The sequence below is a fragment of the Cydia splendana genome, chromosome 5, assembly GCF_910591565.1.
Source record: "Cydia splendana chromosome 5, ilCydSple1.2, whole genome shotgun sequence".
Taxonomy (NCBI): domain Eukaryota; kingdom Metazoa; phylum Arthropoda; class Insecta; order Lepidoptera; family Tortricidae; genus Cydia; species Cydia splendana.
This window is the reverse complement of record NC_085964.1, coordinates 4,806,590-4,833,602: the sequence shown is the minus strand read 5'-3', so window position 1 is coordinate 4,833,602 and position 27,013 is coordinate 4,806,590. Positions and strand designations below refer to the sequence as shown.

The following is a 27,013-nucleotide window of genomic DNA, read 5'->3' as shown; positions in this document are numbered from 1 at the left end:
TTCTCTAGTGTCGCGACTCACGAAAATTTACAACTAATATTAAAAGCAGAAGTCGTTGAAAATAGAGTTCCAATTAATCTGGTTATAATATTAGCTGAAAATTATTGAGCATTAGACTTTTCGGTCGGTGCTACATCTATTGTCAAGTAGCAGTAGGTACTGATAATTCCGCTACTCGATGCTAGATGTCGGCTACGAAAATAATAGTCTTTTTGGTACTAAAACTGAAGTATGGAGTGAGCACTCTATGTATTTTTTAGGGTTCCGTACCCAAAGGGTAAAACGGGACCCTATTACTAAGACTTCGCTGTCCGTCCGTCCGTCCGTCCGTCCGTCCGTCTGTCACCAGGCTGTATCTCACGAACCGTGATAGCTAGACAGTTGAAATTTTCACAGATGATGTATTTCTGTTGCCGCTATAACAACAAATACTAAAAACAGAATAAAACAAAGATTTAAATGGGGCTCCCATACAACAAACGTGATTTTTGACCAAAGTTAAGCAACGTCGGGAGTGGTCAGTACTTGGATGGGTGACCGTTTTTTTTTTGCTTTTTTTTCGTTTTTTTTTTGCATTATGGTACGGAACCCTTCGTGCGCGAGTCCGACTCGCACTTGCCCGGTTTTTTTCTCTATGGTATAACCTACATATTTACCTCTCAGAGTTTTATCAGAGATAACAATTTCACCCTGTGTGTAAATACAATGTACTTATAAAAAACATCTAAATTATAACTTTAAAATAAGAATTACCTAACACTGATTTAAACTTTCACGATTATTAAACATTATCAAACTACACAACGGGACTTAATGATTTACCTCCAACGGTTCGAGGACGGCGTTGTCCCCGTGGTTTCGGAGAAGACACCACCACCGAGACCACGGGGACAACGCCGTCCTCGAAACGTTGGAGGTAAATCTTAAAACTTAAATACGCTATTAAGTCCCGTTGTGTAGTTTGATAAGAATTACCTATATTATAACAACTTATCAATGACATCTAAGAAATCGTTCTAATGTCCGCTTCTAGTTACTATCATCAACTTTACTTATAATTTTGCTTATAAGTTGTCAGGCGCATCCTTAGAGGATATAATATAACCAAACGGAGTAGCCATTAACAGGCGTTCCCCTCTGTCGAACATAGGCGGCCAATGTTCATACACATTGTATGGACTGACGTTTATCTGACAGCTATTTTTACGTTACGTATACATTTGACGTGCCCCTGCCGCAAAAGTCGGCAGACTATTTTGTACCGAAAATTACAGACATGGCGTCTCCGTCTGGTTATATCCTCTAAGGGCGCATCGTATTGAGCACTTAAGTGTTTAATCCTCTTTGGAATTATAAAGGATGTCTTATAACAGTTTTGTTTACAGAATCGATCTTGATATTTCTGATAAAGGTAACTTTATTGTACGAGTATGTAATGTTACATTTTAATTATAATCGAAGGTTCAGGCTTAATTTTATAAGACGCTTTGGGGTTATTACGATAGGTTTATTGCGCCACTTTCACCATCTTACTAACCCGGGTTAAGCGGTTAAACCGTTGACCCAGTTAATTGTACTGGTAACCATGGTAACTGCAGGTTTAACCCGTGCACGGGGTTATTACTATTGGGTTAAAATAGTTAAGACTATATCTAGTAATGCTTATGATTGGGGTCGAACACAACAAATTGTTAATACTTATGTATTTTTTCATTTATACAGTCACCTGCAATAATATGTTACACAACGAAGGTCGCAAAAATATCTGACACGATCTTGTTTGTAGAGCCATAAGAGCGTGTCACATATTTTTACGGCCATCGAAGAGTAACATATTATTGCAGGTGACTGTACAACTTACTCCAATAGGGAATATTACGCGAAACTCTGCGTAGGTGGCGCCACAACTACTATCTGTCACAATTTGGGGGTCTACCGCGAAACAAGAAAATCGAAATTTCGTTATTTAATCTCTCTATCACTCTTGCATATTCGAGCGATAAAGAGGAAGTTAACTAAATTTCGATTTTCGCGTTTACCGGCAGGCCCTTGTTAACAAACCGCCTTGATGCATCAATGTTATATTTTATTGTCTGTGAAAACTTGTCTAAAACAGTTTAAGTCACAGTATGTATAATTTACTGGAGGCGGTAGTGCTGCACTCTGGCGGCAGAACATTGCACTAATATCCCCTATTTACAAACAAAAAAAGGAAAGGGCCAGTATTTATGCACACCTACTGGGATTTAGCAAACACGAATTACACGCATTTTGGACCAAACAAAGGTATGAAAACGATTTCCAGCTTGCTGGGAATAAAATACTTTGAAAAAAAATCTAATTTCATTGGCCTATAATCATGCCGCGCAACATAATATTCTTATTTGTCCCTATGGTAAAAAAACGTGTGCTGGAATATATTTGAATATTCTGACCGTACAACCAATGCTACCAGACCCGCTAGTATGACATGGCTTCTCGCGCGCGACTCCATACATCTAGCGCTATTTCAAGTATGGTCTCGCGCGCGAGAACGCAACTTATGCTAGACCGCCAGTTGTTTCAATTTTATTTATTTATACATCTATAGTTCAATTTGTGATGATTCCTTGTAAACTACCGAAAGTTTGAAAAGCTTGTTCGAAGTTCGTTGCTAAAAACCAATTTAAAACAACTGGCCTGTACATTTTTCAATACATCAGCCACAGCGCGACTCAGTATCGGTTTCCTAAAAAATGCAACACGTATTGTAAATAACAAGTGTAACAATATTGTGGAGTGTAGACTGTAGCTTTTCGTGATGGGGGTTCGTTGGGAGAAGCGTAGAATCTCAGCAAACTGGATCGCTGCTGGCCGCTGTTGTCTCGAAGTCCGCTATACCTCCATTTACCGGTATATGTGTTGTGTGAAATGAAAACACATATATTTGATTTATTCACTTGGAGAGTGTTCAGGCTGGTATGAGTGAAGCTCTCTTGATGTCTCTGATATCTCTGAATAAGCCACGAAACGGCTCTGCCTTATATAGTAAAACACAAGGCCGTTTGGTACCTTCTTCAACTAGTGGGTGTATCATGCAGAGTCAGTAATGTATATTTTTGCCAATCTCGTTAATTATAAGCACGTATGAAAGGAGCACGAATCCTAGACTTATAAATAGGTACAATATTAAGCACGTATGAAAGGAGCATGAATTTCTAGACTTATAACTAGATATAAAACATTCCACGCAATTCATTTGACATAATATACGAGCACAAAGTAAAACATGATATACAAAAGTAAAAATAGTAACCTAAACGTAGAGACTAATTAAACACATACATGAACCCTAATAGCTATTTACGACAGTCTCCCCCACGTGTGTCAACACCGTCTTCATGCGCGGAGTAAATGGGGATAAGTCTAGAAACTGGGCGGCGGACGTCACCTGCGCGTGTGCGAACAATGGCCACTCTCACATGACCATCTGGGCCAGGAAATAGCTGGGCGATTACGCCTCTGGGCCACGTTCCTCGTGGCATGGAGCTATCCGCAATGATGACTACGTCACCTTCATGCAGTTTTCTCACGTTTTGGTGAGCACCAGGCCTGGGGAGGAGGCTGGGTCGGTATTCCCGCTGCCAGCGCCTCCAAAATTGGTCGGCTAGCGTTTGCGCTGTTTTCCACGAAGAGAGCGACATAATTGCGTCTGTGAAGACACCCAGTGGCGACATGGCACTTGATCGACCGATTAGAAAGTGATTCGGCGTCAGGGCTTCGATGTCTAAATCTGGATTCACTGGTGTCAACGGTCTGGAATTGACTATGTGCTCTGATTCTAGCAGTAAAGTATGTAGAACTTCTTCGTGGGGTGCTCTTTCTTTCAGTACTACTTTTAATGCGGTTTTAACGCTGCCCACGAGCCGTTCCCAGGCACCGCCAGCGGAGGGGTTGCCGGGTGGAATTTTCTTCCATTTTATGGCTCGCTCGGTCAAGAAGGGCTTGAGACTGTCGGGCAGCGTGTTTTTGGCCTCTGCCAGTTCTCTTTCCGCGCCATGGAAGTTAGTGGCGTTGTCGGAATAGAGAACCGTAGGCGTGCCGCGTCGCGCTATCATTCGGCGTAGCGACAGTATCATGGAGGATGCCGAAAGTGAGGCGGCAAGCTCCAGATGTACAGCGCGAGTTGTGAGGCATGTGTATAATACACCCCACCTTTTCTCGCGGCGGCGGCCTATCGTTATGTGCATGGGGCCAAACAGGTCTACGGCTGCAGCGGTAAATGGCGGCTGATTCACTTTTAGCCTTTCTGGCGGCAAGTCACCTATGGGAACTTTGATTGGCGTTCCCCTATAGGTTCTGCACCATTGGCATTTATGCGTTATATAGCGAATGCTACCGCGCAGCCCGATAATGTAGTACCTTTGTTTCAACTCGTTGATGACGGTCGCGTGGTTGCCGTGATTGTAGAGTGCATGAAAATGCTGTACTAATAACTTGACGAAATCTTCTTTCGCATGTAAAACAGGCATATGCGTGTTTTTATCGATTCTAGCATTTAGTACGATGATTCCGTTTTTGTCAAGTTGTACAGCGATTTTGTATAGCGGAGATTTCTTCAGGAGTGACCGCCCAGTTTCCAGAAGCTTCATTTCCTCCGGAAATGCAGCATGTTGACTCCGTCGGATTAGCAATATCTCTGCTAAATCTAAATGCCCCTTATTTATCTCTATATCTGTTTTCTTAGCGAACAATGCGGCTTTGAAAACCTCGGCGGCAACCAGAATACTAGCGGTGGCGCGAACTAATCGCACGAACTTTGAGAACCTACACACCTCCGGCAGGTACTCAAACCTATTCTCCGCGACGCCTAATGAGCATACGAGTTTATTAACGCGTTCCTCGCCCGTATCGGCGACGGGCGTAGGCACTTTTTCGGTCGGCCAATGCTCTTTGGATTTACGTATAAAATCGGGCCCTATGAACCATCGGTGGTTCACTCCGAATTGCGCAGGTACTCCACGAGTCGCGTCGTCAGCCACGTTAGCTGCACTAGGCACCCAGCGCCAGTTGGCGGGGGTGGTAGTGTTCTCGATTTCTGCTAACCTATGTGCTACGAACGTTTTATACCTACGTGGGTCCGAACGTATCCACGTGAGCGCCGTTTTAGAGTCAGACCAAAAATACTTGTCCTTTATTACGTAATCTGACTCCTTGACTATGGTTTCCGCTAATCTAGTAGCTAGTACGCAGCTCTGCAATTCCATCCTCGGAATGCTGACTACCCGGAGAGGTGAAACGCGGGCCTTAGCGGCCACTAACGCGGAGGTTCTAGTCCCCTCGGGGTTGATGCTAACTAAATACACGGCCGCGGCATATATTTTTTCGCTCGCGTCGCAAAAAACATGCATATATGCCTCCCTATTAAATGCGGGCACGTGTCGCGGAATCTCTAAGTCTCGTAATTGTTGTACGTTATCAATGAACGATCGCCAAACGGGTGCGAGTGAGACGGGTATAGGCGAGTCCCAATCGATTCCTGTCCTCCATATTTCCTGCATTAACGCCTTGCCTAAGACGGATATGGGGCTTACGTAACCGATCGGATCAAATATCGACATCGCGCTACTTGTTACCTGTCGTTTTGTAGGTAATTTCTGACCGTTAAGTACGTCTTCGGGCGTATTACGAAAGTTTACGTTGAAACCTAAGGTGTCACGTTTGTGATTCCATTTCAAACCTAAGGTACGTTCGCTCTCGTTCGCGCCTAACAGCGACGTTTCCTGATTGCTATTAACTACGTCAGCAATTACCGCAGGATGGTTCGATGCGAACCCGCGAAGCTCGAATGACGCGCGCATATTCAGCTCGTAAACTTCGTTTACTACGCGTCTCGCTTCCTCTTCAGACGTATCGAGGGCGATCAACATGTCGTCCATGTACGTATTCTTTATTGTTTTTTCCGCTGCGATCGGAAATTCTTTACTATGCGATTTTGCGTTTTCGTTTTTGACGTATAGCGCGGTTGTCGGCGACGCTGCCGAACCAAATATAAGCCGCTTCATCCTATATTCTTGCGGTTGGGAGGTACGGTCCTCTCCCCTCCAAACGAAACGTAACGCATCACGATCCTGCTCAATTATTTCGATCTGTAAAAACATCTCTTTGACGTCGGCTATTACCGCGATTTTACCCTCGCGGAAACGCACTAACACGCCGAAAAGTGATTCTAACAGGTCGGGGCCAGCTAACAGCGCGCTATTGAGCGAGCGTCCATAAGCTGTTGCGGCCGCGTCCCAAACTAATCGCATTTTCCCGCGTTGCGGGTGAAAAGTTGGGAAGTGGGCTAGGTACCACGTCCGGGGTGCCTCGGGGGGCGGTCGCGAGCTCATTTTCTCCGCGTAACCTTTGTCGAGCAAGTTGTTCATATGCTTTGCATATTCGGCTTTAAGTTTCGCATCGCGGTCTAGCTTTCGTTCTAGACTGTACAGCCGTTTCAGTGCTTGCGCTCGGTTATCGGGGAGTTTCTCGTCATCTGACCGCCAAAGTAAGCCCGAGCGATACCGTTGCTCCCCCGGTATCTTTTCGCAGGTGGCTTCTAACAAATCTAGCGCACGTTGGTCGGGGTCGGCCCGAGGTAATTTTTGTGAAACGCCTAATGACTCTATGTCAAAATGTCGTTTCATCAATTGTAAGGCCTCGTCATCCGCGGTATTAGGCCTTGCGTGCCCAACAAATTGTACCGCGGCGCGACGCGTACGGTCTGGTCCATGCAAAACCCATCCTAGCCTGGTTAAACTCGCGACTGGGAGGTTAGGCGGACCGTCTATAATTTGCCGACTAATGATGAGATGCCAGTTATCTTGGCCTATCACGATAGTAGGTACTGCGGGGGGGTAACTTAATTCGTCCGCGATTTTAGATAAATGATCGCATTTATCTACCAAGTCTCGCGGCACGCCCTGCGCTCCTAAACCTATATCGCAAACCGTGTAAGTCTCCATCATTTCCATATGTCGACTACAAAAACCCCGTATTGCGACTCGTAACGCATACGAATCTGGGTCCCGTACTACACCGCCTATGCCTTCTATCTCTTATGTTTCACCGCGCACACGAGGTGCGATTCTATCCGCAGTTTCATGTAACATCAACGTCATTGCCGCGCCTTCATCGAGTAGCGCGAGGGTTTGGACGGTACCTAACGGTCCCGACACCTCTACTGGCATGATTTTGAGATACGTCTGCGGCAGTTTAACATTGAGTACTGCTTTGCGTGCTGCCGGCGCACTATTACCGTTCGCGGACCTGGCCGCGCTTAAACCGTGTAATAGTCTACTATGTCCGGCTTCGCACTGATTCATGCCACACGCGACATATTTACATCCAAAAAGTTTACGGTGATTCGCGCCTAGACATCTAAAGCACAATTTAGCTCCCTTTGCCAAGTCCCAGCGCTCAGGTATGGTCGCGGCTAGAAATTTCGAACACTCCTTAACTTCGTGTTCTTTGCCGTTGTTACATATGGCGCACGCTTCGTGCGAGACAGAGACAGACGCTATCTGTCGCTTGGGCTTAGCTCCGGTTGACGCTGGCTTTTTCTTTAAATTGCCATCGCGGTGCTTTACTTGAGCTACGGTCGATTTATTAGTACGCGATCTATTTCCCGTATCACGTGTGTATGACTCGCGGAAATCTGACTCCGAATCCGAACTATAGTCGCGAATGGACGCGGGGGCGCGGGGCCCAGCGAGAGCGCGGCTCGACCTGCTGGGCTCGCGCACAGAAGAAACCGCGTTTCGTTCATTTCGCGATCTATCATACGCATCACGGTAGAACGCGGGGTCGCGAGACCTAGAGAGAGCTTGGCTCGATCTTCTGGGTTCGCGCGCAGAGGAAACCGCGTTCACTGCATTCCGTGATTTGTTGGACGGCTTATATCGGTTTATGCGCTTGGCCGCAGTACTAATTTCGTTAAGAAACTCGGAAATTGCTACTAACCCGGGTGTTTCTACGTTAGACTGCCAGTATTTGGCCCATTCATAGCGCACTATCAGATTTAATTTATCCACGATTTTATTCACGAGCTCAGGCGCGTGCAAGTATTTCTCTTGACGCAAGGATCTAATGGTGGCGACGGCATTCGCTACATGCGCGGCGAATGAGGCTATATTCGAATTGTCTTCGGATAAACGCGACATGCGTTTAACATTATGAATTTCCGTAAGAACAATCTCCTCAGGGTCGCCGAACTGCCGTTCCAGCGCTTCCATTATCTCGTACGGATCCTGAACCGTGTACATTATTGATTTTACGGCCGTCCGAGCTTCGCCCTTAAGTGCGCGCCTAATCCGACTGACGTTATTGACGGCACTAAACATGGGCGACGTATCTTCGAACTCTGCCCTAAATGATATCCACTCGGTGATATCTCCGCCGAATGCAGGTAATTCCGGCGGTTTATGGTACATTGGCGCGTAGGTACCGTGCGGTACCTCTAAAACGCGCGGGGGCGGTCTGCTAGCCCGGTCGGCGGCGGCACGCGGCGGCGGCTGCGCGGTCTTTTTCGGCGGCGGGAATTTAACGTTTTCTTTCGCGACCTCGTGCTGTAACCTAGCTTGTCGTTCTACCCAACTTCTAGTACGTTCTTCGACGGTCGCGTCACTGCTGCCGACAGACTGCGCCTTCAGTGGCGCAACCTGCGGCCGCAAATTTGCAGTGACGGACCCTTTCTTAGAAGCTTCGACGGTCGCGTCACTGCCGCCGCGAGACTGCGCCTTCAATTGCGCAATCTGCAGCCGTAAATTGGCAGTGTCGGACTCGGTCTTAGCAACGACTAGACGGGCTTTATGAACCTCGAGCTCGGCCATTAGCACGGACAATTCATTGTCGCGTTCCCTAACCGATTTGCGATTCTTTAATTCGCGATTAGACGGCGCCCGCGACGGCGGCGGCGGCGCATCGGCGTCTTTATTCACTAGCGTATTCGACCTACTACGATTTACTACGGTGGCGTCTAACATCTCCGAGTGTACCGACTCGGTTCCACCGGTAGCATTCGGGTTGCCACTGGTGCCATTGCTCCACGTATGAGTCTCGTTGGACGTAGTCTTACCAGACGAGGGGGTAGGGGTATCCATGTTCGGTGCGGGCGCAGGTGGGCCCTTGGTGCGTGGTCGTAGGCTCCTTGCTTCCTTTTCGGACATCTTTCTGGCTGGAACCACTTCACTTAACACACGCGGGGGGTCCCTAACTTGACCTGCCTATGCCTATGACTGACCGTTGCCGTGCGCAACGTCAGTGCCCTAAGCGTGGATCCCTCGTGGCACTGAATCTCCCGCAATGGCAAAGTGCAATGCCTAGAACGTTCGAAAGCAGTGTGTGGGCATCAACCATGTGACACATGCAACGAAAGTTGCCAGGACACGTGAGCGGAGGTGGTCCTACGACGCTGCACGGTCCGTCCGGCAAGCCGGTAAATGGGTTACGGAAAGGTATAGGGTTTGGGTCTAAACCGAAGCGAACTTCTAGGCTCAGCGCGTCCTTTATTCTTTCTTGCCGTCTGAGTCAAGCAACGTTCGCTTAAAACTCAGCGCGTACTTGTTTCTTTCTTGCTGTCTGAGTTAAGCAATGTCGCTTGAAACTCAGCGCGTACGTTTTTCTATCTTGATGTCTGAGTTAAGCTATGTCGCTTGAAACTCAGCGCGTACGTTTTTCTATCTTCATCCGGCTTCAAAAGGACCAAACTGTGGAGTGTAGACTGTAGCTTTTCGTGATGGGGGTTCGTTGGGAGAAGCGTAGAATCTCAGCAAACTGGATCGCTGCTGGCCGCTGTTGTCTCGAAGTCCGCTATACCTCCATTTACCGGTATATGTGTTGTGTGAAATGAAAACACATATATTTGATTTATTCACTTGGAGAGTGTTCAGGCTGGTATGAGTGAAGCTCTCTTGATGTCTCTGATATCTCTGAATAAGCCACGAAACGGCTCTGCCTTATATAGTAAAACACAAGGCCGTTTGGTACCTTCTTCAACTAGTGGGTGTATCATGCAGAGTCAGTAATGTATATTTTTGCCAATCTCGTTAATTATAAGCACGTATGAAAGGAGCACGAATCCTAGACTTATAAATAGGTACAATATTAAGCACGTATGAAAGGAGCATGAATTTCTAGACTTATAACTAGATATAAAACATTCCACGCAATTCATTTGACATAATATACGAGCACAAAGTAAAACATGATATACAAAAGTAAAAATAGTAACCTAAACGTAGAGACTAATTAAACACATACATGAACCCTAATAGCTATTTACGACAAATATGTAATATTCCATGCCTAAATAGTCCTTATGCACATAGAGCATTAAGGAGCATAAGGGTCCTTAGCACATAGAGCATAAGGAGCATAAGGGTCCTTATGCACATAGAGCATAAGGAGCATAAGGGTCCTTATGCACATAGAGCATAATGACCCTTTATGCACGGAACACTACATATATATTATACTAGCTTTTGCCCGCGACTTCGTCAGCGTGGAATTATTATTTTAGGCAGGTAGCTATTATTTTATTCAATCTGCGTTTTGTTGATTCCCCATACAAACTTCAAACCCCCTTTTCACCCCCTTAAAGGGTGAATTCATGAATGAAAACTACCCTTTGTCCTTCCCCAGGACTCAAACTATCTCTATACCAAATTTCAACTAAATCGTGCATCAGCGCCGGTGCTACACCGCGCGAGCGGGACAGTTCCTATTGACAAAGTTTGTCGTGCAGTTGTTGTTAAGTCCCCATACAAAATTCCACCCCTTTAAGGGATGATTTCTGGGATAAAAACTATCCTATGTCCTTCCTCGGGGCTCAACTCAAACAATCATTATACCAAATTTCATCTAAATCGGTTCAGCGGTTTAAGCGTGAAGAGGTAACAGACAGACAGACAGACAGACAGACTTCCTTTTATAATATTAGTATGCAGTATGGATGGAGATTATGTATTATGCACGTAACAATGACTGGATCCTCAACAACAATTTCCTTGATAATTACTAGGTACGTCGCCATCAGATATATCGGAGCGGCCAAGGTGCTCACAAATATCGGAACACGCCTCTATTGTCAGGGCGTTAGAGCGCGTGTTCAGATATTGTGAACACCTTGGCCGCTCCGATATATCTGATGGCGACTGTACTCGTACTCGGTTCAAGTGTCAGAGAAAGATAACGCACAGATTGCGTATAATTGCACTCAGCCATATTATAAATATGTCTTACTTGGTTCGATAACAGTAGTCACTAACGGGTTCTATTGTACACAAGATTGGCATATACAGGACACCATGAGAGTGGTATATCTGCTGCCATTTTTGGTAGCGTTTTGTTTAAGTGATCCCATTGAGGAGGGCGAAGTTGATTGGTGGCAGAGTACCATTTTCTACCAGATTTATCCACGGTCGTACGCTGATAGTAATGGCGATGGCATTGGTGATCTTAATGGTATGTTTAATTTGAATATAGGTTTAACGTGTTCATAGCTATTTCAAGTTTTTTATATATTTTTTAATATTAGCAGGTTGCAGTACTTATTCTGACATACAAATAAATCTTCCTAGTTTTATAATTTTCATATTATTTATGATTACGTGAGGCCAATTATTTTGATGTCAACATAATGTTATTTTGTTATCATTCGCCCGTGCGTTGCGCTTGCGCTTGCGCCAATACACATACAAACAAGTACACGCGCAAATAATAACAAAATGACATCATTTTGATATCAAAATATAAGTTTGAATTAGCCTCCGTTTTGTAAGTCATTAATGTGGTACCTATTTATTAATTCTTTATACAGGAGAAAAATACCTACTCAACAAATTGTAAAAATATTAAAAAGCGCATTTTAAGTGGATCTAAAATTCCTGTGTACGTTTAATAATCTACAAACATCCCGGGCACAAACACCACGGTTCGCCGGAGTCTCTTCCAGTAGTCGTCGGTAACAAGGATCTGTTAGACTTCTTGGCAGAGTTGGGTTGGCAAGGGTAGTTCCAACAACCCACCACTCAAAATAGGCGTAATTTTATGACGTCGAGTTGCGGAAACCAAGCCCGCGAATACCTATAACCTGTAACCTACAATATTTTATTTAAAATTTTAGGAATCACATCAAAATTAGAATACATTAAGGAGATTGGAGTTGGCGCGATTTGGCTTTCGCCGATATTTCAGTCACCTATGTACGACTTTGGTTACGACATTGCGGATTTCTACGCCATCCACGATGAGTATGGCACTATGGCTGACTTCGAAGCCCTTACAGCAAGGGCTGCAGAACTCGGTATGTGTAATGTAGTATGATTGTTTTTTATTAACGATTGTTATTACGTATGTTATGCTCAAACGTAACTATGTAGTGGCGGAGTCATCTCCAGTTGATGCTTTTTTAAGTAAAATTATTTAGTACCTTTAGCGCCACTTGCACCGTCCGACTAACTCGGGGTTAACCGGTTAAACCGTTAACCCTGTGCCAAATAGTACTGGTAACCTTGGCAATTCCAGGTTTAAGCGGTTAACCCGGGTTAGTGGAATGATGCAAGTGGCCCTTAGCAAGCGACTTTATACAGGTAGGTATTCGAAAAATTTGGGTAGTGTATTTTAATTAATCTATGGACACCAGAATCAGTGTTCCTATGAATATTATAGTAGTAGTAGTAGTAGTAGTAGTAGTAGTAGTAATCACTTTATTGTACACAACACACAAATAATACAGCTTTATTTTTATAGGAATCAAGGTGGTATTAGATCTTGTACCTAATCATTCGTCTAATGAAAGTGAATGGTTCAAAAAAGCACTCGAAGGCGATTCAAAGTACTACAATTATTTTGTCTGGGAAGACGGTGTCATCGATGAGAATGGAAACCGACAACCTCCCAACAATTGGGTAAGAAATTAGATTATGTTAAAATAAAGAGATTCAGACTTAATTTAAATACTTTAAAGGTTAACTTAAAGGCCGCTGCCACCTTCTATATTGGATGAAAGTTACCGAATCGAGTCTACAAGACCTATATAATAATAATACACACAAAATATTCTTATTAATTTGCAGAACTTTAACAATTGCGTGACGTATGCAGCATTTACTGATTAAGACCACATTTTAATTGTCTGATTAATTGGAATATCATTATTTCTTTACAGCTTAGCCACTTCCATGGCAGCGCTTGGGAGTATAGAGCAGAAACGGACAAATACTATTTACACCAGTTTGTCATTGGTCAGCCTGATCTTAACTACCGAAACCCTGAACTGGTCGCAGAGATGAACGTAAGGAAACTATTTTAACCTCCTAGGTCCCTGCGTACAATTTTTTGTACATATTCCAAAATCTATTTTGAACTTTCATTGTGTAACTCTAAGGGTTACAATTTCAAAAACAAAACAATTGCTTCTGGGTCTCAGGGTGACTTTAATACCAATGAGTCAATGCCGTTTTGAAGAATAACTCTTGAATATTCCATTTTATATAAGTTTTTGATTATGTAGGTACTGTTTGGCTTTATAAACCGTTTCTACCTGGAATCGTCTCTTGTGGATTGTTCTTTAAATTGCACTACTAAGCCCATTTATTCCAAGAATTTTCAGTCTCTTTGGGCATATTGTAGGTACTTATAAATACTTACTCGTACATAATGGGATTTTTGAACCGAATCATGTGGAGTTGACATCCATGTACTTACCTGAAACGAAAAGCAATACCTAAATATGTTGTTATTTAAAGGATTTACACTTAATAATCTAAAAGTAAATAGATTATTTATTAATCAATTAAAACATGTACGTACAAAAAAAGAAAAATATTACTAGTTAGATTTAAAAACAGTTTTATATTTTATCGTTACGTTTCAGAATGTTGTCCGTCATTGGCTAGGAAAAGGAGTAGCCGGATTCAGAGTAGATGCAGCAAACACTTTATTTGAAGTCGACAAGGAATTATTCAATGGAACGTATCCCGATGAACCCTTGTCAGGAGCTGTGGGTGTGGAATTAGACGACCATGATTCGTTGAACCATATTTATACTAAGAACCAAAACGAAACCTACTATATTATCTATGATTGGAGAGATATTCTTGATGAGTTTAAAGCCCAAGATGGCATGTCAAGAACCATGATGACTGAAGTGTACGCTACTATTCAGGATGTTGTCAAATATTTCGGAGTAGGGGGAAGGAACGGTGCACAGATGCCATTTAATTTTGATTTGATCACTGACGTGAATGCAGATTCTTCCGCCCCTGATATTAAAAGGGCTATAGACAAGTTCTTGACGTATAAACCTCTTGATAAAGATGCAAATTGGGTGGTAAGTACCAGAATTTACGCTTACAATGTACGAGTTGCAGGTGTCCATAGACTACGGTGACAGCTCAACATTAGGCGGACCGTATATTTATTTGCCATCGACGTAGCATTAAAAATAACTATTGCTGAAGTATTTGTAAACAGTAGCCGTGTTTGCATTAAACTGTTGTATTTCACGAGTATTTAAGCAATACCTGTTCGAAAGTAAAATGTGACGAGTTTTTGGTTATGAAATTTGGTATTTCAGGTTGGCAATCACGACAACCATCGGATGGCAACTAGATACGGCGCAACACTTGTTGATGGCATAAACATGATTGTGTTGCTTCTTCCTGGAGTCGGAGTTACTTATATGGTAAGTTTTATACTTCTTAATTTTTCCGTCATCCGCTTTGTAACTTAAGAGCTTTGCTCTTGTCTGTGGAGTAATTGCCAATCATTTCTTTCTTGTGCCAGTTTTTTAATTTCCTCACACGACGCATTATTTTTTATTTGGCTGAGATAAGTAATTCTAGGTTTCCTTTTTTTTATCTTGTCTATGTTTTTATCTTGTTATGTAATATTTATTCATTATTGCAAAACAGTGCTCATACAAGGAGTTTTTGCTAGTCAAGTAATAGACGGAAATTTAGTAAAATACTTACTTAATGCGGAAAGAGATTTTGTTTGTCATGTCGGAAAATTTGTTCATTAATGCTTCTACTTGTAGTGAAGAACGTAGAAAAGAGGTAAATTTATGAAGTAGTAAGTTTATTACTGTTTTTATAATACAGGGTGAAGAAATAGGCCTCTTGGATGGTGAAGTCACCTGGGAAGAAACAGTTGATCCTGCTGGATGTAACACCGATCCGGATAACTACATGAGATATTCCAGAGATCCTGAGAGAACACCTATGCAATGGAATGCGCAGACAAATGCAGGTACTTGAGTGATATAAGATATCTTAGGTAAAAATAATGAAATATAAGTACATAAACACAAACAGCAAATTTAATAAGACAGGTATAAGTTGAAGTGTAGATCCTCGTTGGTTAGTGAATGTTGGGTAGAGCTGCCCCGTCATGGAAGCACATGAAATGATGCGGCGATAGCTTCACCGACATGTTTAATAAATTCGTACATTTATGGAGCGAAGACTCCGTCGACGGATGTGACGAGAGGGGTGAATGTTGCTTGACGTTTCTCACAGGCGTTACTGTATTTTCGTTTTTTCACCTCTCCTGCGGATTTTAGAATGGATGCTACCGGGCGTGCCTTCACGCCGCGGTAGCAATAGGCCTCCATGGTATCTAATTGGTGATGATTGATTCTTTAATAGCATTCCCCCAAGCATTTGGGCATAGTTCACTAAATGTATCTCTTATCTTTTTCAACAGCGTAAATAATAATTATATTTTCCTAGAAACCAAATTTGGGCGTTTGTTTGAAAACGAGCGTATAACTAGTAAATTTGTCTTTATCAGGTTTTTCTAACGCTAGCACGACTTGGTTGCCAGTAGCGAGCAACTACAGAACATTAAATGTTGAAGCCCAATTGGCAGCCACCAGGTCACATTTGAAGAACTACCAAGCTCTAGCAAAGCTACGGCTGGACAGAGTGTTCCGACTTGGACGCTTTGAGTCACTTGCTTTAAACGAAGATGTATTTGCTTTTAAAAGGTAATCGTTTCATTTATGTAATTGTTACAATTTTATTTATTTAGGAGTCTACGCAGTGAGATTAATGAAACGTGCTTCGTTATTTCTCGCGTTCGAATCATAGCAAGGAAATGTATTTCTGTGTTATTCATAGATATTTTGTAACATAATTATCCGCCTAATGCCCAAAACACAAGCCTTATTGAGCTTACTGTGGTGCTAGGCCGGTTTGTGTAAGATTGTCTTATTTACTATAATTGATTTCTAGTTGTTTCGATCATATGTAAACAGTTTTCCACTGAGTATTCGCGGCCCAAAGAGTTTGTTAAACTCGCTATTAATGTATTTTTCTGTATTGCTAATTAGTAATTTATTAATTACATTACCTGACTCAGATTTGCCATCACAATGCTCTCAGATCAGTTTATAATTGGATAAGATTTATAACTATGCACCTAATAAATATATATTTCAAAATGACCTAAGTTATTCTCAACCAAACGATCCAATAGGAAATTCTAGGGCAAGACGATAAAGGTCAATATCGATTGGTTGGAATAGCATGGTGACCACTAACGATGTTTACAGGTGGTACAACGGAGAGGTTTACCTTGTGGTAGTGAACATGCGAGACACGGCGCACGACGTGAACCTGACACACTTTGAAAACGTCGAGGGTGACGTCACAGTTGTGATAAGGAGCGTGGATTCGACGAAGAACGAAGGGTTGGTGTTTATTTTTTTCACTGATCAAAGTATGATTTGTGACAGTATTGTCTTATATTTAGTCAACGTTTTTGTTTACTAATTCTCCTTAATGATTTTTTCCTGACTGTAGTTTTTTATCCTTTTTAAAACATTTCTAATAAGTCAAAGAAACTCAAAGTTTAAATTTGTTGATGTTTGGATTGAACGCCTTTCAAATTTCACCTTCAGATCAGCACCATATTTAAGCATAATATCACTGTACAGACGTAGTGCATAATTATTTTCCTCAGTATTTTCACGGAAACGTACGAACGTGTCTCATTGCTATTTCAGTCAATCTCAGTACAAAAAGTACTGAGGCTGACTGACGTAGCATGAATAATACGAACGTTTTCGAGAAAATACGAAGGAAAACAATTATGCACTAGGTACATCTGTACCTACTTCACTTCAAGTAAAACCGTGTACCTAAACACATATCATGACTGCTCTTCACTCAATACGATAGGTACCTATCAATAATACACAGTAAGCACTCAAAACGCTATAAGTAGCTCTTGGTAGTCTTATAAGTGTTATTTATCTCCGTCCTTACTACTGATAATGATTTCCTCTGTCACATATTCCTTAACTCCTATTGCAACAAAAACACCTATAAGGGGTGGTCCATTAATTACATCACACAAGAATTTGATTTTTTAAATCCACCCTTGTCATACTTTTTCATAGGAAAAAGATAGGTCGTTAATTCGTACTGTTATATACATTTGGCATGACCCCTCCTACCCCTGTTGCTGTAACGTAATATGTGGATGAACCCTAATTGTACAGTTTTGGATTTATATGTGAAATCTCATGCAATATTTTGTGATGATTTCAGAGAGGTATTCTCCGCCTCTTCGATCCCATTAGCTGGGTATGAAGCAGTGGTGTGGAAGGCACAAACTAGTGGTGCCACGGAGCTGAAGAGTCTTAGCATTGTTTCATTGTGCTTCGTATATTTACTAGTCTATTTTTATTCAAATGCTAACAATTAGTAATTTGAATTTACTTAGCTGAATTGGTCCAACTTTGTCATTGTAAAAAAGTGTATATAAATGCCATAAAATAAGTAATAATTTGTACTTAATTAGATAAAATGTTACTATTATTTATTTCCTATAATTGAATTATTTATGAAAAATTTAATAAAAAAACTTGGTTTAACTTCTCCTTTTCCGTTTATAAATTCAATACGATAGTCACACCTAAATGGTCGAGGTAGTTACCTATTCAAAATAATTGGTAGTAAGTGGCATAGAACTTCATATCTAAAACATTGTGCAGCTTGTTATTATGATGTATTTTATATTGTTTATATTTGAAATGACAATGATACATTTTAAGTACTTAAGCTTTTTTAATACTTAAAGGAATGAAATCAAATAAAGACCTATTTATTTAATTTCATAAAAAAGTATTTATAATAAGAATGAGATATTTAGTGTTCTGTTAAAAAATTCATACCTCCAAAATCGTTTTAACTAGCCGATGTAAGTTGACGTCTTATTTTTAATGTGCAGCGCAAAACAAATACCTATAACTAAAATTCAGCTGCATGATATTCACGCAAAGATTGTCACGCAAAGATTGCTAACAATATTCAAAACAACTAGTAAATCCCATAGCTGCAGGTGTCTAGATAGTTATAATCTCTTGAGAATAATCCTTATCTGTACGAAGTAGATATCGGAAGAGTATATAAAGTCTGAACTTACTGGAGTTAAAGGAGAATAAGCCGAGATGAAGTCGGTGTTTCTCTTCCCTTTACTCTTGGTTCTAGCTCAGGGGAGCACAGAAGGGGAGAAAGAATGGTGGGAGACGACCATCTTCTACCAGATCTATCCGAGATCTTTCATGGATAGTGATGGAGATGGCATTGGGGATCTAAATGGTAAGTGGACTTTATTTGTCGTGGGATAAATCATATTTTTTTATAAATTTGAATTAAAACGGATATAATATTTTCTTAATACTTTTTTCAGGAATAACCTCTAAACTGGAATATTTGAAGGAAATAGGGGTCGGTGCCACTTGGCTCTCGCCTATGTTCTCATCCCCAATGTATGATTTCGGGTACGACATCTCTGACTTTTACGACGTCCACGATGAGTATGGAACTATGGAGGATTTTGAAAGACTGATCGCCAAGGCGAATGAATTAGGTACTGTCGCTAATATAATTCACATCTAACTATAATAATGGTTGCAAGCATCAATTTTATGAAGGAACTTTGTTTTACAGATATTAAAATAATTTTGGACTTGGTGCCTAACCATGGCAGTAACGAAAGTGAATGGTTTGAAAAAGCCCTTCAAGGTGACGAGAAATATTTTGATTATTTTGTTTGGGAGGACGGAGTAGTTGACGAAAATGGTGATCTGCAGCCGCCGAACAATTGGGTAACATTTTATTTATTGAGCTTATTATTTATTAGAAGTTTACAAATCGCTGGCCCAATATTACAGGGTTCTATGTTTCACTTTTATCGAACTGAAATTTGAACATTATCATAGTGACATTAAGTCGAATTTCAACTATCTTGAAAATGTTACATAGAACCCTGTAATATTGGGCCAGCGATATAGTTATTTATATAGAAATGTCTTATGATTTTTTTACAGCTGAGTGTTTTCCGTAAAAGTGCCTGGGAGTACAGGGAAGAAGTAGGAAAATATTATCTACATCAGTTTGTCATCGGTCAACCAGATTTCAATTACCGTAATCCTGATGTGGTCGAGGAGATGAAAAATGTCATTCGGTTCTGGTTCGACAAAGGCGTTGCTGGATTTAGAATTGACGCTATCGCGCATCTTTTTGAAGTAGACAAAGAACAATTTGGTGGCAAATACCCAGATGAACCTATTTCAGGAAACAGTTTGGACGACCCGTTAAGTTACAGTTACTTGAACCACATATACACAACTGACCAAGATGAAACTTACGACATGGTTTACCAGTGGCGTGATGTTTATGAAGAATATAAGGCTAAAGATGATTTTTCCAGAGTAATGATGGTTGAAATCTACGCAAGTCCTCAGAAAACAATGAAGTACTTTGGAGAGGGGGACCGCATAGGAGCACATATGCCATTTAATTTTGCATTGATTTCTGACGTCAACGGTGAATCTACGGCTGCTGAGGTCAAGTATGCTGTTGATAAGTTTTTGACATTTAAGCCCCTTGACAAGTTAGCCAACTGGGTGGTAAGTGTGACAGATATCTAACATTTTCTTTTACTATTATCTCAAATAGAATAAAAACAATGAATCATTTAATTTCAGACGGGTAATCACGACAACAGTAGAGTAGCTTCCAGATACAGCCCAAAGGTAGTGGATGGAATGAACATGCTTGTTCTTTTATTGCCAGGCGTTGCCGTGACTTATATGGTAAAAATAAAAATATATTAAGGAATGACTAATAATAATATTTGTTATTGCATAATTTAACTATATTTTGTAATAACAGGGTGAAGAAATTGGAATGGTAGACGGGTACGTCAGCTGGGAGGACACAGTAGATCCAAGTGGATGCAACACTGATGATCCCATCAACTACTGGCAAGCGTCAAGAGATCCCGAAAGGACGCCTTTCCAATGGAGCTCTGACAAAAATGCTGGTATGTATGTCAATACAAAAGGTTTCAGAAAGCTGTATTCCTAAAATAAACGACATGTCGCGACAGACAAAACAAATAGATATTGAGACTGATATGTTGTATCGATAAAAGCATTGTAATCTCTAATATTCTTGGTATATGTATATGTCGAAAGCCATAAAAATATGTGATTAAATTAAAATAGAAATTGTTTCTCTGTGTTTGATGTTATATTAGTAGTAGTAGTAAACTCACAAAGTGCAATAAACACAAAAAGACATATTAAAAATAACATACAATTAGTAAGAAGTACAAAAACGAATTTATCCCTTTGAGGAATCTCTTCCAGTTAACTTTTGAGTAGAAGTTATCATATCTTTGGATAGGATTTTCGACGGCAGACAAGACCTGGCTGCCAGTTGTTGAGGGCTACGAAAACTTGAACGTGGAAGTGCAGCGTGACATCACGAGGTCACATTTGAACGTCTACAAGGCGTTGGCTCAACTTCGCACGGAGCCCACATTCAGATATGGCAGATACGAGACAGCCGCGCTGAATGGAGACATCTTCGCTTTCCGAAGGTACTTTATAACGATTTATTGTTCCAATCTTTTTAAAAACGATAAATGCCATTAACCCTTAGGCAGCTGAGCCAAAATCTTATTTAGGTTAAACTTAGGCATGTGGGCCTAGATTCATCAATCATCATATAATATTTTGCTTAAATTGGCATTGGTAATTTTAGCAGTAGGTATGCTCGCCGGGCTTCTGAAGAATTCATTTCCAGGTGTCGCCAGCCATACAATAGGTCTTTAAGATGTGTGTTATTTAATATTGTCTGACCATCTTTTGTACCATATTTCATGCAAAATAAAGTTATTTGTATTTGCTAAGCCGTTACTATGGGGGACCATTATCTTTTTCAAAACAATATCTTCAGATACGAAGTAAGTTCGACATTGACAAACTAAGCCAGCAGTTACTTCAATATTTATCGTTATCACAAGTACTTTATCTATAACTATCTCAACAGGTGGTACAATGGCGAAATCTATGTGATCCTCGTCAACTTCAGAGATGAATCTTACACTATTGACTTAAGCTATTTTGAGAATGTTACCGGGGAGTTGGAGGTCGTCCTTGCTAGTATTCAGTCACCGAAGGACACTGGGTAAGTTTCGTTTCCATATAAAAACTTGTAAATCCAAATCAATGGTTTAAAAAAGACAACGGATTAGTATAATAATATGTGCCTAATATATATATAACAATAATAATTCATCAGCCGAGAACATTAACACAACTTAACATAATTAATTAACTGTTTGCCTAAAAAAATCTTAACTCTTTTATAACATAAGTATAATTTTTAGCGGGCTTTGGGGATGAAAACACTACGGAATCAAATAAAGTCTAGTTGCTTACATTTAAAGATAATTTACAAATAACAACGAAAGTATGTATTTTACAGGGACGTGCTAGAGGCAACTGCGGTGGAGGTTGTCGGCAGTGAATCTTTCGTCATCAAAGTTAAAGCATGAACGCGTCAAGAAAACTTGATAATAAATGGATAATATGTATAACCAAGTTTAAAAAAAATGTTGATTTACATTTAACGACTTTTATTTAACCTTACAGTTGTAAGCAGCATTTCTACACAAATACGAATAATAAATATAATATTACCACGATAAACTATTAAAATCCATCCAAATAAAAAATAATAATCCATTAATCATTAATAATCCATTAAAATGTTTATTTTGGATAAGGGACCACTCACTCTAGACCGGGAAGTGTCCGGGCCGGAGCTTCCGGAGCTTACTTTTCTACGACATGACAGGCGATCACGTGATTTTTTCCATAGGAAACGATGCGCCGGAAGCTCCGGGTAGGACACGGCCCGATTTAACGTGAGTCATCCTTAAATTGCATTACTCAGACCTATGCCGTATTTCAAAGTCAAACAAAATGCAAAAGCAATCAGACAGAGGTACGTTACCGGAATGATCAATCCTGGTAGGAATTGAACTAGTTGGCGACGTATAAATACTTAATCAATCGAAACTATCATTTAAAAAGCATCGATGTCCACGGCGACCTGTAATTTATTTTGGATGGTTTATTTGCTATTGCCAGTTGACAGCTGTGGACTCAATTTAATAGTAAATATATGTATAGCGAGCTGAAAAAAGTGATGCCACTACAAAATGTAATAAGCCGAGTTGTATGAAATATACTTCCCTTGCCGCTCAGGTCTTATAAAATATCAGTGATGGTACCATTTAAGTACAACCGAGTGTGTAGGCATGAACAACGCAATCCAAACAGAATTGCATACATCAACAGCCGTCCAAACGAGCCCGCCACGGCTGTGCAATGCACACAGCGCTACGTTTGTTACAATTCAAACGACGCGATTGTCAGTCCAGCGGCATTGTGTGGATCAAAACGTTGCACGCGTCCTTTGATTGACATCGTCATTATCTCGTTTTTACCCACCGCAAAGGGAGGATGTTGCAGACTCTTTGAAGGCTTTATTCTTCTTTCTTATTATAAATTCAAAATTGTCTTAAAAAATAAAATGACACTATAGATCTTCAGATTTCATTCATCGGTCGTGTCAAATGCTTTGTTTTTCTACTTCCTTGTAAATACTAAAATATAATTAAATATACTTGCTCAGTTTCGAAGGTAAAATCCCGCTTATCATTTTAATACAGTCCATCGCCAATCCCACTTTTTTCAGGGGTGTTATACGTTTGACCGCTATGTGTACGCCTGTCTGTGACACCGTAGTTCTTAAACGGGTAATAAATCAATTTTGATGCGATTTTTTTTTAAATTTAAAAATGGTTGTTTAGCGGCGGCAGTCTTTAGACATGTTTTATCAAAATCAGTTCATCAGTTTCATAGTGTTGAGGGTTTTTCAATTTTTGATTCATATATGAAGTTATTAGCAATTGAACAAAAAAGTGACAATCCAGGACCTTGGTCGCACAAATTTGAGTCATTGGCAGGTTAGTTTGACTATAGCTTGTTTATCTCATAGCTCTTAAATTAAATTGCTTTTGTTAGAGTTATATTATATTGATTTCATCTTAATTGAAAGTTGAACTAAAATCTGAACACTGCCAAAACTCAGTTCCATAAATAACAGCTCTTATGACATATTAATATTAAAACTATAAGAGTACAACATTCATATACTTTGTAGACTACTTTTAAACCCACAGCACATAAAAAAATCTAATTAAAACTTTTTTCTGAGGTCAAGTGGAAACCAACTCTAGAGAAATAAAAAGCTCCCATTACACTTTTCTAAAACATTTAGCTCTCTGTCAAGTACTGCGTTCTAGTTTAACAGCCTCGACTTTGACCCACAACTGGGGTACATTCACAACTACCTGGCACGTGGTCTCATATAAATCACTGTAAATGTATCCTCTTCCTCTTTTAAACTGCACTCCTTCAACCGGAGACGTTGAACGTAGTGTCAAGTGTAGTTCAGTATTTTGTTGATGTGGCCTCATAAAAGCCACAGCATTCTCTGTTAGCTAAATTCGTCCATTTCTAAACGCGGTCTTCTTGTGCACAATGATTCCAGCAACTCTTTATAGTTACCTAATTCTTTCATTCACGTGGTTGGAGGTATTTCTTAGCAATGTTTTTTAGTCCGCAGTTGCAACTCTTGAACTTTAATGCACCAATGATTTATAAGGATACGTTGCCCACCCTGCCAAAAGTATACTTAGCGTTTTGTTGGTGCCCAACTTCCGAAGCACGTCGGTCATTGCGAATTTTATCGAGCCTAGTTTTTATCGTCGTCATTTTAGTAACTTAAATACATGCACGTATTTACGGTCAATACGACTTGCCAATACCCACTGCCCACAATCTCCGATGAATTGTTGAAAGGCTTACATCCCACACCACTGGAGAGTGATTCCAATTCTATAATCTTGTTATGAAAAGGTAATGGATATTGTCTGTTAGCTATCAACAGTGACATTTATGGTTGAAGAAATGTCAGTATTGACAGCTGATAGACACGTTCATAATTTTTACACACCTTTTTACACACCTTTATTTAGCTTCACTGCGTATATATATACCAATATCTCTTTGTACCTATGGTGCTTCCAATCTTGTAACTTAAATTTGAACCACTTCCGGGTGCCTGATTGAGCTGAAATTACGCATACTTCCATATTTCCGATGACAATGCTATAATATGCTAACATGGAGCAGATCTGCTGATGCAGTCGGAAGGTAGCCAAAGGAACTCTTCGATGGAAAAACATAAACACATTAAGTTTAGGCTCATTTGAAAGGTCTCGAGAAGTACTTGATATAAAAGTCGGCAATAAAAGTGTGTATCAATAAATATTTTTGACGGTTACCTACTTGTTTATAACAAGATTAAATCTATATCTATATCTGATTAGGCATCCCCAGCGCTCAGTGCACATGCACGCCCACGGGCAGCGCACAACCTCCCGCTTTTTCATTACGAGAATCACAAAGCTCATTCATTGCGTCGCTGTACGATAAGTAATTGCTTCTGTATTCGATTACATTAACTATGAAAATTGTATTGAGAGATCAATAAACTAAACTAAACTAAACTTGACTATATTTTACGGATCCAGATCAACGAATCCAGGGGTCAACTTTTCCAAAAGCGAACTTTTACAGTCGAGATGAAATGTTTTGCGAGGAGATAAACTGGAAAATGCCAGCAGAGGTCGCACCTCCGCGCTATTTAATAACAAAAACCCGCTGTTAAATTAAATTGTGCAGAGCTCCGTGTTTCTTCTTGCAGTGAAAAATACGCTTTTAAAAGTAATATTATGTGTGTCTGTTGTTGCGAGATTGGCGTGACATAGTAAAAATATATCACAAGTCTACCCACAGATGATTTTTTTTGTGTATAAAAAATGACAGGGAGTTCTGTTATTGGCTATGCTTATAAGTTCCCATGTTTTTTTTGTATATTATTTAATGTAGGTAAACGCTGTTGAACTTCTCAATAAATAATATAGTAATGATAATAATTTTACGGCATAATATATCATGCCTCTGAAAATGGTATGCAATTTTTAAACATTAGCCTCCGTAAAGGTTTACAGAATCAGCGGCGAATACCTACTAGAAATACTAGAATCGCTTGTTCAAATTCAGCCTCGCGCACAGACGACCTCTACTCCTCTTGAATGTCTTTCTGTTTTCACGCTTAAACCGCTGAACAGATTGAGATGAAATTTGCTATAGAGATAGATTTAGGCTCAAGGAAGGAAATAGGATAGTTTTTATCAATCAGCATTATCATTCCACACGTACAAAGTTGCGGGCTAAAGGTAGTCTAGATTTAATTATAAAACAAATATAATTAAAATGAAAGAAATTAATTATAGTCTAAATATCTGGGTGGCCAGACGGTCGGCCCGCAAAAGTTCACTTTGATAGCACCAATTAACTAAATTAACCTTATTATACAATTTCACAATCCCAGCATTGTTGTCTTGCACGTGCAATAATGTTTCTTTATTGCCTGCATCTCAAAGGTTGCGAAATAAAAACTGCATTATGAGGAAAGTGGACGACCGCTTCTTTATACAAACATAGTTCCCATTTTGCTCTCTGGATATTAACATTATAGAACACGATTACTTGATTTCATGTACCAATTATATTACCCACAACTATGATTTTAAGAGCTTTCCATAATTTGTATGTATTGTTTTTCGCTCCTATCTGTAATAATAATAATCAAAAAAGGGAAGGGATATTAGCTATGTTTAATAAAAGCATCAGATTGTGTAAAATATGTATTGTGCATAAAATTTTCCATAAATTGTTATTGTCATTATCTAGAGAGGAAAATGGGAGCTACGTTTGTAGGAAGATGCGATCGTCCAACTTTTGAAATGTTTAACTTTGCTTAAATATTTATCTCTGATGGCGAAGGAATAGTAAAAAAAAACTTTATAAATACGTCAATTTACTACGTATTTTTGTAAAACCATAAACAGTAATTTTCCAAGTATCTATTTTTGCATTTGATAAACATGCTTTGTTGATTAATTGGTCACTTAAAAGTTTAAATAAGTAGTATACAAATTTGATGCGTGCTATTTCAATAATAAATATACTACGTGACGGGCTCCTAATATCATTAAATATAATTATTCACCAAAACAGGTTTAACTAGACCGTAACAAAAAATCGTAATAACAACAAAGATAATCATAATGAGTCTCAATCGCACCTAAAAAGCTTGTTAGACTAGTCGTAGTAATACAAGAACTCCGTTCTATTTTAAAAAGTAGGTACTTACTTTATCGAACGAGTGAGCGAAGCGAACGAAGTTCTTACATTCAACTTTGAACACGCGGCTGGCTAGCGGCACGTCCCGGCATTTCGATGTTTTTAAGCTGAACTGTCAAAAGATAGTTTGATACTCAAGAACTAAAGTAAATATGTTCTAATTTAAATGAAATTGGGTAAACGTGTAGTCGAGGGCATTATATTTTAGTCATTAAATTATGAGCAGGCCCAATCATGGGGTTATTGAGCTAGAAGAGCTTAGAAGGCCAAAAAGCTGTTTGTGAGAGGTCTTGCTATTCTGGTCATTTTTTTGCAAGAAACATGGTAGAGTTTAGTATCATATGA

The 27,013-nt window shown here is 40.1% G+C and overlaps 3 protein-coding genes and 1 long non-coding RNA gene across 5 annotated transcripts in view; 3 read left to right on the top strand and 1 right to left on the bottom strand.

The window, feature by feature from the left end:
- LOC134790512 (uncharacterized) overlaps positions 1-27,013 on the top strand; it is a 248,835-nt gene that overhangs the window by 52,095 nt on the left and 169,727 nt on the right. The gene's annotated exons all lie outside the window — the stretch shown is intronic.
- The window catches only part of LOC134790492 (dual specificity calcium/calmodulin-dependent 3',5'-cyclic nucleotide phosphodiesterase 1), a 299,273-nt gene that overhangs the window by 219,027 nt on the left and 53,233 nt on the right, over positions 1-27,013 (bottom strand). The gene's annotated exons all lie outside the window — the stretch shown is intronic.
- Positions 11,283-17,742, top strand: LOC134790496 (maltase A1-like). Its single transcript, XM_063761311.1, has 10 exons — positions 11,283-11,481; positions 12,143-12,322; positions 12,769-12,926; positions 13,187-13,312; positions 13,895-14,350; positions 14,597-14,704; positions 15,123-15,270; positions 15,814-16,009; positions 16,577-16,714; positions 17,577-17,742. Exons 1-10 carry the CDS (start codon positions 11,325-11,327, stop codon positions 17,731-17,733), a joined length of 1,824 nt encoding a protein of 607 aa, XP_063617381.1. The 5' UTR covers positions 11,283-11,324; the 3' UTR covers positions 17,734-17,742.
- On the top strand, positions 18,374-21,946 carry LOC134790498 (maltase A1-like). The gene is made up of 9 exons (XM_063761314.1): positions 18,374-18,629; positions 18,721-18,900; positions 18,981-19,138; positions 19,361-19,942; positions 20,021-20,128; positions 20,208-20,358; positions 20,724-20,919; positions 21,372-21,509; positions 21,810-21,946. The coding sequence occupies exons 1-9, from the start codon at positions 18,479-18,481 to the stop codon at positions 21,877-21,879; spliced, it is 1,734 nt and encodes a 577-aa protein (XP_063617384.1). The 5' UTR covers positions 18,374-18,478; the 3' UTR covers positions 21,880-21,946.